Genomic DNA, 16,080 nt, shown 5'->3' with positions numbered 1-16,080 from the left:
AAGCAAACCCAAAGAAACGGTGTTATTAATTAGGACCAGAGAGGCGACACCGATCACTCCGTCCGACTTTTTTCGAATTATTTATCATTGAGGCTCGTCTTCCGCATGATGACGACTATGTCCCGTCCGAAGGGCGATATCCTGAGTCGCGCAGTGCGGCTGCGTCGCCTCTTTGGGCGCGCAGAATTGAAATCGCACCGAGGGAAGACCGACAGCGCTCGTTCAGTCCGGCATCGTCTTTACCGCATTCGCTTCGACACAGAATACGATTTTCCGGCCCCAGTTTTTCGTGATTCACGTCAATTTCGCGACCCCCCGTTTCCACGATGGACTCACGGCGAGTTAATTTTGGTTTGCGGGCGATTATCGTTGTTTTAGTTGTTTGGAGTACGCCCGGAACGAGATGCGAGTCGCTGGATGAGAAAATGCGAGCCGATCCGGAGATTTCTCAGGTAGTTAACTTGAAAAACTTGGAAGCAGAGATGTTAATTCCGTTGAAAAGTTCGATTAGGGTTTATTAAACACACATATAGAGTATATGAGTGCCCAGAAAAGATTTTAAAAAGTTTCTTGTTTCTACTCATCTCATATGTGAAACAGTTTTGAAGAAAAAACCCGAATTTTAAACCATAATTATTCGAATTGTGTAACAGCATGAAAAAATAATTAAAACTGTTATAATACCTACTACTTCACTATTTTAAGTAATTTTTAATTATTAATTATACAATATTTAAATATACATATAACAAAATGCAATTAGTTGTGATGATTTATTTGTTTCAAAAGAACAGATTCTCAATTGAAGTATGGAAAACCATAACTTATTAACAATTATATACCAAATATATTATGTAAAATTGTTTTAATTGTTTTTGTAGTTTATTTTTTTATTTTATTTTTTCTATTTTAATATAATTCTTCCTTCGTTATGCAATATTCAATCATTAGGTATTGTGTTCATTTATTCATTAGTTCTGGAATAGATGCAGTAAATTTAAATAGCAAAGTCAATAAAGATCGAGAAATTCGATTAAATTTCTATGCCTTTTAAACACGCGAGTTGTTTTAAAGTCATTATATACAGACAATTGAGAGGTGGTGATGGAAATTAGACAATACATTGGATAAGTAAAATTTTAATTCAAACGATAATATATTATGCATTATATATCATATATATAATAATATATGATAATATATTATATTTTAAGAAGAATATTTTGGTATACATACAATAATTTATGTTTAATCCAAATGGTTTATTTGTTTTAATAACAACAAATATATACAATTAAATTTATGAAATTGGAAAACTATGACATTTTAACGGTATGTAATATCATGAATGATATATTGTTCATCTGAAGATTTTATTATTAGATAATTTTTTTGCATGAATCTTAGACTTTATAATATTGTAACAAAAACGTTCATTAAAACTAGAACTCGAAAAATTATTTAATATAGCTTCTTCTTTATAAAATATATTGTTAATATATTGCATGAGACAATTTTCTGACATTTAAATGCCATATCGATTGTTGGGTGGGAACTTTTTTGATTTTAATATAATTCCTCCATCGTTATGCAATATTCAATCATTAGGTATTGTGTTCATTTATTCATTAGTTCTGGAATAGATGCAGTAAATTTAAATAGCAAAGTCAATAAAGATCGAGAAATTCGATTAAATTTCTATGCCTTTTAAACACGCGAGTTGTTTTAAAGTCATTATATACAGACAATTGAGAGGTGGTGATGGAAATTTGACAATACATTGGACAAGTAAAATTTTATTTCAAACGATAATATATTATGCATTATATATCATATATATAATAATATATGATAATGTATTATATTTTAAGAAGAATATTTTGGTATATATACAATAATTTATGTTTAATCCAAATGGATAATTTGTTTTAATGACAACAAATATATACAATTAAAGTTACAAAATTGGAAAACTATGACATTTTAACAATATGTAATATCATGAATGATATATTGTTCATCTGAAGATTTTATTATTAGATAATTTTTTTGCATGAATCGTAGACATTATAATATTATAACAAAAATGATCATTAAAACTAGAACTCGAAAAATTATTTAATATAGCTTCTTCTTTATAAAATATATTGTTAATATATTGCATGAGACAATTTTCTGACATTTAAATGCCATATCGATTGTTGGGTGGGAACTTTTTTGATTTTAATATAATTCCTCCATCGTTATGCAATATTCAATCATTAGGTATTGTGTTCATTTATTCATTAGTTCTGGAATAGATGCAGTAAATTTAAATAGCAAAGTCAATAAAGATCGAGAAATTCGATTAAATTTCTATGCCTTTTAAACACGCGAGTTCTTTTAAAGTCATTATATACAGACAATTGGAAGGTGGTGATGGAAATTTGACAATACATTCTACTAGTACAATTTTAATTCAAACGATAATATATTATGCATTATATATCATATATATAATAATATATGATAATGTATTATATTTTAAGAAGAATATTTTGGTATATATACAATAATTTATGTTTAATCCAAATGGTTTATTTGTTTTAATAACAACAAATATATACAATTAAATTTATGAAATTGGAAAACTATGACATTTTAACAATATGTAATGTCATAAATGATATATTGTTCATCTGAAGATTTTATTATTAGATAATTTTTTTGCATGAATCTTAGACTTTATAATATTGTAACAAACCCGATCATTAAAACTAGAACTCGAAAAATTATTTAATATAGCTTCTTCTTTATAAAATATATTGTTAATATATTACATGACACAATTTTCTGACATTTAAATGCCATATCGATTGTTGGGTGGGAACTTTTTTGATTTTTATATAATTCCTCCATCGTTATGCAATATTCAATCATTAGGTATTGTGTTCATTTATTCGTTAGTTCTGGAATAGATGCAGTAAATTTAAATAGCAAAATCAATAAAGATCCAGAAATTCGACTAAATTTCTATATCTTTTAAACACGCGAGTTCTTTTAAAGTCATTATATACAGACAATTGAGAGGTGGTGATGGAAATTAGACAATACATTGGATAAGTAAAATTTTAATTCAAACGATAATATATTATGCATTATATATCATATATATAATAATATATGATAATGTATTATATTTTAAGAAGAATGTTTTGGTATATATACAATAATTTATGTTTAATCCAAATGGTTTATTTGTTTTAATGACAACAAATATATACAATTAAAGTTACAAAATTGGAAAACTATGACATTTTAACGGTATGTAATATGATGAATGATATATTGTTCATCTGAAGATTTTATTATTAGATAATTTTTTGCATGAATCTTAGACTTTATAATATTGTAACAAAAACGTTCATTAAAACTAGAACTCGAAAAATTATTTAATATAGCTTCTTCTTTCTAAAATATATTGTTAATATATTGCGTGAGACAATTTTCTGACATTTAAATGCTATATCGATTGTTGGGTGGGAACTTTTTTGATTTTAATATAATTCCTGCTTCGTTATGCAATATTCAATCATTAGGTATTGTGTTCATTTATTCGTTAGTTCTGGAATAGATGCAGTAAATTTAAATAGCAAAGTCAATAAAGATCGAGAAATTCGATTAAATTTCTATGCCTTTTAAACACGCGAGTTGTTTTAAAGTCATTATATACAGACAATTGAGAGGTGGTGATGGAAATTAGACAATACATTGGATAAGTAAAATTTTAATTCAAACGATAATATATTATGCATTATATATCATATATATAATAATATATGATAATATATTATATTTTAAGAAGAATATTTTGGTATACATACAATAATTTATGTTTAATCCAAATGGTTTATTTGTTTTAATAACAACAAATATATACAATTAAATTTATGAAATTAGAAAACTATGACAATTTAACGGTATGTAATATCATGAATGATATATTGTTCATCTGAAGATTTTATTATTAGATAATTTTTTTGCATGAATCTTAGACTTTATAATATTGTAACAAAAACGTTCATTAAAACTAGAACTCGAAAAATTATTTAATATAGCTTTTTCTTTATAAAATATATTGTTAATATATTGCGTGACACAATTTTCTGACATTTAAATGCCATATCGATTGTTGGGTGGGAACTTTTTTGATTTTAATATAATTCCTCCATCGTTATGCAATATTCAATCATTAGGTATTGTGTTCATTTATTCGTTAGTTCTGGAATAGATGCAGTAAATTTAAATAGCAATGTTAATAAAGATCGAGAAATTCGATTAAGTTTCTATGTCTTTTAAACACGCGAGTCCTTTTAAAGTCATTATATACAGACAATTGAGAGGTGGTGATGGAAATTTGACAATACATTGTACTAGTAAAATTTTAATTCAAACGATAATATATTATGCATTATATATCATATATATATATAATAATATATGATAGTATATTATATTTTAAGAAGAATACTTTGGTATATATACAATAATTTATGTTTAATCCAAATGGTTTGTTTGTTTTAATAGCAACAAATGTATACAATTATAGTTACAAAATTTTAAAACTATGGCATTTTAACAATATGTAATGTTATAAATGATATATTGTTCATCTGAAGATTTAATTATTAGATATTTTTTTTGCATGAGTCTTAGAGACATTATAATATTGTAACAAAAATGATTATTAAAACTAGAACTCGAAAAATTATTTAATATAGCTTCTTCTTCATAAAATATATTAATATATTTTCTGACATTTAAATGCTATATCGATTGTTGGGTGGAAACTGTTTCGATTTTATAGTAATTTTTATTGAGTTATGCAATATTCAGTCGTTAGGTATTGTGTTCATTTATACATAATTTGTGGAATAGATGCAATGAATTTAAATAGTAAATTTAATAAGAATCAGCGGATGTGTGGATTTTTATGTATTTTAAACACATAAGACCTTTCTAAATCGTTATGTATAGACAATTGAGAGGTGGTGATGGAAATTTTACAGCACTTTGTATAAGTAAAATTTTAATCCAAAATATAATTAATTATTCCATTTCCTATACACAAATTACATTTTGTCAAAGTTAATACATGTTGTAGGTCAACTAAAGTTAGAAAAACCGAAAAGTATAACTCTTTCAAAATAGTAAATGTTGTTTCTTCTTCATGAAATATATTGCTGATATATTGCGTGAGCCAATTTAAATGTGATATTATGTACTATATCGATCGATGGGTGGGAACTTTTTCGATTTTATAATAATTTTTTGTTAGTTATGCAATATTCACATGTTATATTTATACTTTCTTGTTTTTACTCACTAATCAATACAATTAATTTAAATAGTAAAATCACTAAGGATTAAGAAATTTTGTTGTTAATAAGTTAACCAAGTTTTTATTGAATATACAACAAAATATTCCATTGGCTATGAATCATTTTGCTTATTTTATCTTTAGGCGAATATTTTATTAAATTTACAAGACACTGCAGTTATTCCTAATGGTTAACTTGTTTGAACAACAAAAGAGATTTATAATTAAAGTTTGGAAATTGAGAAGGTTTAACTTTATAACAATATATGATGTCAGAAATGCTGTAATATTGTTTAATTGAACATTTTACTACTTCGTACTATTAACATGGATTTTAGAGAATATAATGTTGTTATAAGCTCGATTGTTGAAACTCTTTAAGAATATTGTCCTTCTTTATAAAATATATTTATAATATATTAATATTCAAATAATTTTAATGTAATAATAATAATTATTAATATAATAATGATAATATTTAACATTCCAATGCTTTATCGATTGTTTTTTTTTCGATTTTATTATAATTCATGGTCAGTTATGTAACTTTGGTCATTATGTATTGTGTTCATTTATTTATAATTTCAGGAGTAGATGCAATGACTAAATAGAAAAATCAATAACTATCGAGTAGTTCGATTAAACTTGTACGTATTTTAAACTCGCAAGCTTTTTAGTCATTATATATAGACAATGGGTGGTGATGGATGATGGAAATAATTAAATACTTTTACTATGAAACATTTAGGTTAATATATTTATAATTAGTTGGAAAAAACGAAAAATAAAATTATATAATATTTTTATAAGCTCGATTATTGGAAGTGGAACTCTTTAAAAATATAAAATGTAGTTTCTTCTTTATGCAATATATTGAAAATATATTGAGTGTAAGAATTTTGTGATATTTTAGTGATATATCGATTGTTGGGTGGAGACTCTTCCGATTTTAAAATAATTAGTTAGTTATGCAACACTCATACGACAGTAGTCATTAGTTAATTATTTCAGGAATAGACGCAGTGAATCTAAATAGTAAAATAAAACCTTATACTAAATTAATATAATTGATTTCAAAGATTTTAAAGCCTTATTACTTATCATTGAAATACTACTCATTTTAAATGGATTTTAGTTCATTCTTTTTGATATAGTTGTCATATTTCTGGCCTTGATTATATTTCTGGTGATGATTTATGGTCTTGATAAGCTTTATCTGTCCATTGCATCAAAATACATTTTAACATCATTTAAGTTGTTTTGATTTTCATATATTTCATAATACTTGAGACGAAAAAAATTGTAGCTAAATAAGTCATAAAACATAAAACTTTTCAATTATATAATAGTTCTTTTAGTTCACTGTTTCGTTATGTAATATCCAGTAATATTAAGTTATTAGGTATTCATTATTTCAGGAATAGATGCAGTGAAATGCAATGAAACTAAGTAGTTAAATCAATAACTATCGAGTAGTTCGATTAAATTTGTACCCGCAAGTTTTTTTAGTCATTATACATAGACAATGGGTGTTGATGGATAATGAAAATAAATAAATACTTTTACTATGAAACATTTAGGTTAATGTAATTATAATTACAATTGGGAAAAACGAAAAATAAAATTATATAATATTTTTATAAGCCCGATTATTGGAAGTGGAATTCTGATATTAAGTTATTAGGTATTATGTTCATTTATTCATTATTTCAATAATAGATGCAGTGAAATGCAATGAAACTAAGTAGTAAAATCAATAAAGATACATAAATTGGATTAAATATTTATGTTCTAAATACGCAAGTTCTTTTTAAGTTATTATGTATAAACAAACGATAGATGACGATGAAAATTTACTAATGATTTTGGTTACCACTATCTCGTATAGTGAACACGCATTAATAAAAGATTTTAATAATTTAATTTATATTTTATTTTAAATAGAACATGTCTTGATGTTTTAATTATTAATATAGGCAATTAATTTTTTACAATTTATATACAACTGACATTAAACAGATTTTAGTTTAATTTAATGTCTCATATTATAAAGCTAAAGTTAAGTAATTCTTAATATATATATATATATATATATATATATATATATATATATATATATATATATATATTTATATATATATGACCGTAAGGACTATTTAATCTTGTTTAAGGTATTATAAAAACATACTTAACTTTTTAGATCTTTAACATATAATATAATTTATATTATTGTGATATTTAAATATGCTATCGATTGTTGAAAATAGAAACTTTTTCGTTGTTATATTCGCCTTCCTTTTTGTTGTTATATATGCTTGTTCATAGTCTGTTATGTAACATTTAGTTGTATCACAATATAGGTAAACAAATAGGTGAAATCGATATATAACATATAAGCTTTTGATGGAAGTAAATATAATATATCTAATAATGTATTTAATTATATGTAACATGATATTTTATATAATAATATTTCTAGAACTAGCGCATATAACTTTCAAATTATATTATTTCGAATTATGATTTCAGAAATAGAAATAATAATAAAAAATTAAATTGTATTGCGAGTAAACATTAACTATGTAAAAATAATTAATATTAAACGTATTATAGTTAATTTTAATACCTAACGTAACAAAAAAGTTTAAGTTTAAGTAATACTTAAATAAGTTTTGGTTGTATTTAAAGCATTTATGGTTTGAGAGGTTATTTTATATCGTTCAAAGTTTTATTTTGTTTTTTTTTAATTATAAAATAATTTTTTAAATAATATTTGGTGATATGATTAGTTTTTATTAAATTTCCATTTCCAGTTCTGGGAACAATAATTCTTTGAATATAAAACTTTGAATTATAATTTCAATATTTAGTTTGATTGTCTACATTGGCTTCAACATGACATTATAGGGTTTAGTTATGTATTGAAATATTCACAGTTAATAATATTTAATCTTTCAAATTATTTAAATATTTAACTGAAATAAATGAAGAGTTTATTAGATTTTAAGTATCACACAAAAAGTATGATATCCCTTTAATAAATATTATTTTAACATTCATCTAGGATTATATTTCTATTCAAAAATGTATTTTTCAGATGTAAGCTTTTATTAAATCGTGCTATATGAATTTATAAATGATGAAGGAAGTTTCAGAATACTTTCCATAGGTTATAACTTTCCACCAATTTGTATATGTCAACAATATTAATAGCTTAGCTATTTGCTACGAGTGAATATAGTTAATACTAAAATGAACATATTTTACTAAATTTAAATATTAATATATAGCAAATATATTAGAGTCACATACAATTTAAAAATGTTGTTAATTGTTATGATTATTTTGGTAATATAGAGCATAGTAAATATACAATAATACATAATATCTAGTTTACATAGCTAAGCAGTCTTTTGACTATAAAGAAGATTTTTACCCGGCCGAAATTTCAATATATATAAAATATATAATAAAAATCGGATATTCTCAGTTTTTATTAAGGTAACAAATACTATATATATATAATCTAAAACTTTTGTGTTCGGACGATTTAATAAAAGTTCAACCAAATTCCACGGACTGTTAGTATCATTGCAGATATTCAATGTTTTCTATTTATTATCTGTCTATGCATCGTTTTTTGTTTTTTTTTTTATATTTTTGTTATCTATATTGTATGCGTTGAATTACATTGCTCAAAAGACAGTAACATTTTTCTGTTACTCAGTCTATGTTGATTCTAAAAGCCTTTGAAGGTTGTATATTCATTTGTCTCCTTCACTGGATTGTAAAAATTGATCTTTTTCTTCCTAGAAGACGTTGGGAAATATTGTACAATTGGGGAGTTGTTCTAATAGAGAGAAGTATGTCAAGTAAGACAACTGAGTACAGGAAAACAACTGATAATATTTTCTATTGTTAATTTTGTCAGATTTTAAATAAACCAAAAGCAATCGCCTCAGCTGGAATCCCAGCTCCCGTTAAAAATGTCTGTACGAAGTAGGAAAAATTTCTCTCTTCCACAAAAAGCACTTGGGAAATACGCGGATATGCTTTCATTTTTTCGTCTGCTTTCGACGAGTCTCATCTCGGTTCAGACCAACTCCCAGCACAACCAAAACAATGGAAAATCACTTCCGCTGTCTGAAAAAATAAACGAAACCTTGCGAAATAAGAAATAATACCCAGCACCGTCTAGTAAATCAATAATTTCGTTGAAAATGTTCAGTTTATTTAGTAAATAATGACTAAAGTATGACAGTCTCGATAATAGATACAATTTTATAGGCTGACTTTCAATAAAGTTGATATGAAGTTTATCATATTTATGCTTAAAGTTACTCTTCTCCCTTATATTAATTAACATGTCTAATAAGTGTTAAGATTTGGTTTTCTATAGGTATATTTCTTCAGTTAGTTAAAGGCTTATGCCAGCTTACGACTAACTTAAATATTTTGCTTTAAGTGAATATTGAACTTCGAAATCTTTTGATATAAATAATCGCTTAAACAACTGATACCCCCAGAAAGCTTTTGTAAGAGCTTCTTTTTATTTTACGACTAGCCGTCTAGTAAATTAATAATTTCGATGAAAATATTCAGTTTATTTAGTAAATAATGAATAATAGAGTATAGGTGTCTTGATATTTTATCCAATTTTAAGGGCTAAGTCTGAATAAAGTTAATGAGGATAGATGCATTTGTTAGAAACTTTTGAATATAATAAATATATTTATTTTATTATCTTTATATTAATTAGTATGTGTATATGTAAGTATGTAAGTTTAGTTTTCTGTAGGTCTATTTTTTTAATTAATTAAAGGTTTATATCAGGTTACCACTAATTTATATATTTTGCGTTAGATGTATGTAACAGGTCAATTGAAATGTCGCCGGCCTACCATATAAAACACATTTTTTGACAAAATTAGTTTTTTATTCAACATAATTCCCTTCAAGGGTGATATACTGACTATAGCGATCCTCCAACTTTTCGATACCATTTGTGTAGTACGATTTGTCCTTTGCTTCAAAATAGGCCTCAGTTTCGGCGATCACCTCTTCATTCGACGAAAATTCCTTCCCAGCGAGCATTGTTTTGAGATCTGAGAACAGGGTATAGGCGCTGGAGCCAGATCTGGAAAACCGGGTAGATGAGGAAGCAATTCGAAGCCTAATTCATGGATTTATGATATTGTGATACGGTGCATTGTCTTGATGAAGCAACACTTTCTTTTTCTTCAAATGCGGCCGTTTTTCGGCAATTTCGTTCTTTAAACGATCGAATAACGCTATGTGATAGTCGCTATTAATGGTTCTTCCTTCTTCAAGGTAGTCAATGAACATTATTCCATGCGCATACCAAAATACAGATGCCATAACCTTGCCAGCCGACTGTTGCGTTTTCCCACGCCTTAGAGCGGGTTCATCGTGTGCAGTCCACTCGGATGACCGTCGATTGGACTTCAGAGTGAAATGATGGAGCCATGTTTCATCCATTGTCACATATCGACGCAAAAACTCGGGTTTGTTATGCTTGATCATCTTCAAACACTGCTCCGAATCATCAACTTCTCGTTGTTTTGGTCAAAAGTGTGTTCGCATGGCACCCACTTTGCTCAGAGCTCTCTCGTACTCAAATATTCGTGAGTGATATGATGTACAGGTTCAGTTGATATCTTTAGAGTGTCTGCTATTTCATTCGATTTCAATTTACGGTCATTCAAGATCATTTTGTGGATTTTTTAAATGTTTTCGTCGGTAAGAACTTTTTTTGGCCGCCCACTGCGTTCACCGTCTTCGTTGCTCATTTCAGGACATCTAAACTTAGCATACCAATCCTTAATGGTTTATTTTCCTGGGAATGTCCGGAATCTCGGACGGAAATTAAAAATTAAAAAGCATATGGATTTAATTCTAGTTGCGCCATCTATGTGTCAGGCCGGGTACTTTTCAATTGACCTGTTATGTATATTGACTTTTATAATATTTTAATAGAAATGATGGCTGAGTCCTTAGGATTTTATTATCCCTTAAAAAATTCAGAACATCTGTAAGGGCTTCTTTGTTTTCGCCCAGCCAAATAGGCAAATTTAAGGCTTTGTATTTCATTGATTAATGGAGATTTATCTTCCTCAAATTTAGTATATATTTTTTTAAGTTTTAAAGTCTCTTTTTACCAACTGGGGATTTATTTGGACTGGGTCTACATTTTAACCTGGGCTCCGAACCACGGTTCTCGGCATTTGGTCTACCGACTGGCTAGTAACCAACTTTCGAGAAGACATCCGCTCTTACCCAGACTGGCTACTGGCGTGACTGGGATTACTTTTCTTGTCGGACTTTACATTCTTGCCTAGGTCAATCACAAATATTAAACCATCACAAACATAAATTTACGACCATGCCCCAGCTGGAATCGAACCCGCGGCTATCGCAATAGTAGGAGGACCGTCCTGTCGCCTTTACCACTACTCCACCAAGCCAGACCCTCAAACTCACTATTCAGTCGAGTCGAACTATCTTAGAGTTTGAAAATTGGTCGAGGATCATTATCCACGTCGATAAATAGGTCCACTACAACCCTAGTAAACCCTAGTAGGTAATAAAGATATTTTAAAATCTAATAAAACAGAAAGAAATTTGTTTTTATTATAGAAAGAAGAAATGAGAAATAAGAAAGAGAGAAACAAGTAGTTTTATAATATATTTTATTTCGTTTTGTGAAAATGGTTAGAATTATATGATATTATCATTTAATTTTAATTATATAATCTTTAATTTAAGTATAATATGTGAAAAGATTAAACATATATAACCAAATGTATATTTTTCCTGTTGTCACTTCTTTCTGAGGATGTTAAATAAAGTAAAAATATATTTTTAAGACCATTTTAATTGATTTCGAAAATAGCATTGATATAAATTTAATTCTGTTAAATTTGAACTTGTTCGTTGTTGTTTCGGTAATAGGTTTTCTTTACTCATTCCGCCATATTGTAGTTTACGCGTTGTGAGAATTAAGCGGCAAGTAAATTTAATTTAGGCCATGTCACGAAGAATGGCGAATAGCCGCAAAATAAAGTTGTTTTGATCGTTAATGATGTGTAGTCTGCAGACGAGAATTGTCTTGATGTAAACAAATTGGAACTGAATTGGCAGCAATGTAACGTAACGCGATAATCTAATATGTTTTCTTCAGCAGTTCAATCTTGATAATGCGAATAGAAATGAAAATAGATATAATAGTATCGCAGTTATTAATTTTTATAATTTATTACTTTATTACTTCAGTTATGGTTTGGTTAATTATATACTATATTAATACGTTTTATCAAAAATCTAACATAAAGTGATGAAATGGATTTCATATTAATTGTCATATGATTCGATAACCTTGGTGCAAAACTTCGCTGGAGGGAACATGCAAAACTGAAAAGAAAAGATCGCAGTTAAAATATAGGAAAATGTATTGATTAGTTGGACGAAAAATTGTAAAATGGTCTTATGAATTAGGGATTTCGTTCTAATTCACATTCCAAGTAATATTCGATATGCTAATTACGTTGCCGTTTGCCAAATTGCATTATCTGTTATATTTTCCGAGATTTAGGCTATCGAAAATTTACAATTTAGGCTCTTTTTTTAATAGAGGCCAAACTTTTAAAATGGTCTTATGAACTATGGATTTCGATTCAAATCACACTCCAAGTAATATTCGGCATGCTAATTACGTTGTCGAATCCAAATTGCATTATCTCTTATAGTTTCCGAGATATGGGCTATCGAAATTTTACACCTTTACGGACGAAAATTACAATTAACAGTATATCACAAATTGATATTTTACAAGCAAGTACTGATATCTATATGGATATACGAAATTGAAATATGGGGATGTTACGCGAAAAGTAATTCAAGAAAAGAGAATCAAGAGAATTGCAAGGAGGCATGAAGATATAATACATTCTTACGTTAATTCGAGGGTCACTATTTCTATTTCCGGAATTGGCAACACTGTTCTCATGTGAGTCCATCTGACGGTTCCATCGTAAATTTAACATTTTTGGCGATATACGTACTTAGAACATTTTGTCGCACGGACGCTATTTGTTTATTTTATATTTAGCTGAAAGTTTTGTCTAGCCAAAAAATGGAACTGTATCATGAACATTTTCGTGCGATGATTTTTTACGATTTTCGACGTGGATTATCACAACAATAGTGCATCTCCTTGGATGGTTTTCTCATAATATTCAAAACTTTTTTCCGTTTTCATTTTTTTAGTTTTTTTATATTTTTACGTGAATAAGTGAATCATTATAACTAAAAAGACATTGCTTATATTTTAATTTCGGATAAAGACGCCAACAAGAAAATACATCGTCTAATGTATAACCAAAAACACAACTTACTGAAAGATCTATTGTGCTGGTATTACGACGAATAAAAACTTACAGGTTTTGTTATATTTTACATAATAACATTGTCCGGAGAATTATTATAGAATTACTTGGTGAAGTTTGCATAAAGTCTGCGTTGCGTCTCACTAATTAGTCATTATATTCTTGCAGTATCTTTTGTTAATAACGTCTATGTAATGATTGGTTAATGATCTGAAGCCTTTTATTGATGTAAACCATAATATTTTAATTTAAAACATCACATGACGACATTGGACAGTAGAACATCTGCAAGAGAATTAATTATCAATTATCATGAGTATCTTTGTTCTTCTGTTGAAGTTTCGATCTATGAGTATATGGAGTGCATTAAAAAAATTAGAAAGCCAAAAAAGAAAAGTGCTGAAAAATATTGGTCCGAAACCTATATATATATATATATATATATATATATATATATATATAAATAATACATAATATATAGATGAAAATATACGAGCAAATTAAAAAAAATCGTCTAAAATCAGTAGCCTATATATATATATATATATATATATATACATATAATATAAGACAAATAGTGAAAAAAGATCAACCCCTAATAAGGCATTTGATAGAGTAAGAAGGGTAAGTCTAGATTATAATAGAACAAAGTGGTGTAACGAAAACACCAGTGCCGCCATTGCAGAGAACACGAAGACAAAAACTTTTAAAATCATAGCAGAACTTTATCAGATCAATATTTCTGAAGATAATTCAGAACAGAATCAGAGAAATGGAAAGAAATAACTGGCTAAAAGTTTTTAATTATTAACCCGTTGGTCTGAATACGTTTGGTGTTCCAGTAGCCATCGCCAAATGTGACGCCCTGTAAGCTACAACCAAATGTGCCCACCAGAGCGTAAGACCGGACATTACGATGGCCATGTGGTGCTTTGTGTTCCGGAACAATTTCGACACGAGCCCACTTAATATTTTTCGGATCGATGCCCTGTGATTACACACTTTCATAATATAGAGTGCGACATGTAGGCCCTAACACTAATGAAAACTCATACAACGAAAGTAATTACGGAATTTTTTCATGTTATAAACAGTCCTTTTAAGATCAATAGAAACAACACGACAAAAACTTCATTAAAATAATGGTCTGTGATACCAAAAGTTTCTTCAGCGGAGAGAGAAACAGGAATTAATTCATATAAAATTGGTCTTAATTATATTTTTACAGACCTCAAGAAAATGTCTGATACTTAAAATTAATATTATATTAATAACATACATAATACCAAGACAATGAACTGATTATGGAATATGTATATATAAATATATGTAATAGGAATAACATGATTAACATAATATAATATAAGGTAAAAAACTGTGAACGTCGTTATGAAATCAGCCAGTTAAAGTATTAACTTCAGTTATTTTCGGATGCAAAACGAATTTTACTAAAACAATAATCTCAGGTTGTCATTAAAAACATTTTTGACAAAATGCGTATTCAAAGACACACCGTTTACAGAAGAAAAAAATTATTTTCTATCAAGATACCACAGATGTTAGGAACATATTTCAACAGTTGAAGAACAAATACGAAAATCACTGAATCAAGTTACGAATGGTCTCAACATCCAGCTTATTTACCAGATTTAGTGTTCTCGGACTTCTCGTTGTTCTCACACCTCACTAAATTTTTCCTAGAAAATACAATTATAAATTTGAGACGTACTGAAGTAAGTGTGTCGAAGTTGGTGGAAATCATATTTTTGTTTATTAATCTCCTAGACCGTCAACAATCTGCCCGTGGGCAATAAGTATTATTATATGATTTAAATTATATAATATAACTATCCTGACATGTAGTAGATTACTTCAGTAAGTGATCTACTGTACAACTTATAATCTAAATATTATTCTAGATACTATTCTAACTTATTTTAAAGTATATTCTAACTTATTCGTAAAAATATTCTAGCTTATTCTAGATTAGGGTAACCTGATATGGCTCGGTGAATGGAGGTAAAACGAAATGAAACAGCGGTGTTTACATTATGTGACCATTATTTGTTGAAGTAATATAAAAATGTGGAAAATACAAAATAGATAAAACGGTTGGTAGCGGTATTACCTGGTGACGAGGCTTGGGAAGTCGATGGTGGCACGTCTAAACCAAACGATGGTCGGTTACTGAATGATTGGAAATACCCTTCAATAACATCCGAGATAAACGTCTCGGGGTTGCCAGCTATTCGTTATCGGGTTCTAGTTGGCGCTGCTAGCACCCCGCCCGTGTTCAACATCTGGGATTATATTTCT

At 27.9% G+C, this 16,080-nt stretch overlaps 1 protein-coding gene across 4 annotated transcripts in view; it reads left to right on the top strand.

The window, feature by feature from the left end:
* The first annotated feature begins 208 nt into the window (after positions 1-208).
* The window catches only part of Fas1 (fasciclin 1 Fas1 domain-containing), a 559,086-nt gene continuing 543,214 nt past the window's right edge, over positions 209-16,080 (top strand). For 2 of the 4 annotated variants that reach the window (XM_076396810.1, XM_076396808.1), the window contains exon 1: positions 209-452. In XM_076396810.1, the coding sequence (XP_076252925.1) occupies positions 327-452 (126 nt within the window). In that variant the 5' untranslated portion in view covers positions 209-326. The remainder of the gene's footprint in view (positions 453-16,080) is intronic. The other 2 variants (XM_076396812.1, XM_076396811.1) reach the window with 1 other exon arrangement.

The sequence above is a fragment of the Rhynchophorus ferrugineus genome, unplaced genomic scaffold (assembly GCF_030347505.1).
Source record: "Rhynchophorus ferrugineus isolate W39M unplaced genomic scaffold, kcgeb_rfMv2 rfM2, whole genome shotgun sequence".
In the NCBI taxonomy this organism is placed as follows: domain Eukaryota; kingdom Metazoa; phylum Arthropoda; class Insecta; order Coleoptera; family Curculionidae; genus Rhynchophorus; species Rhynchophorus ferrugineus.
Note: the sequence above shows the minus strand (reverse complement) of the source record. Positions and strands in the feature narration are given on the sequence as shown.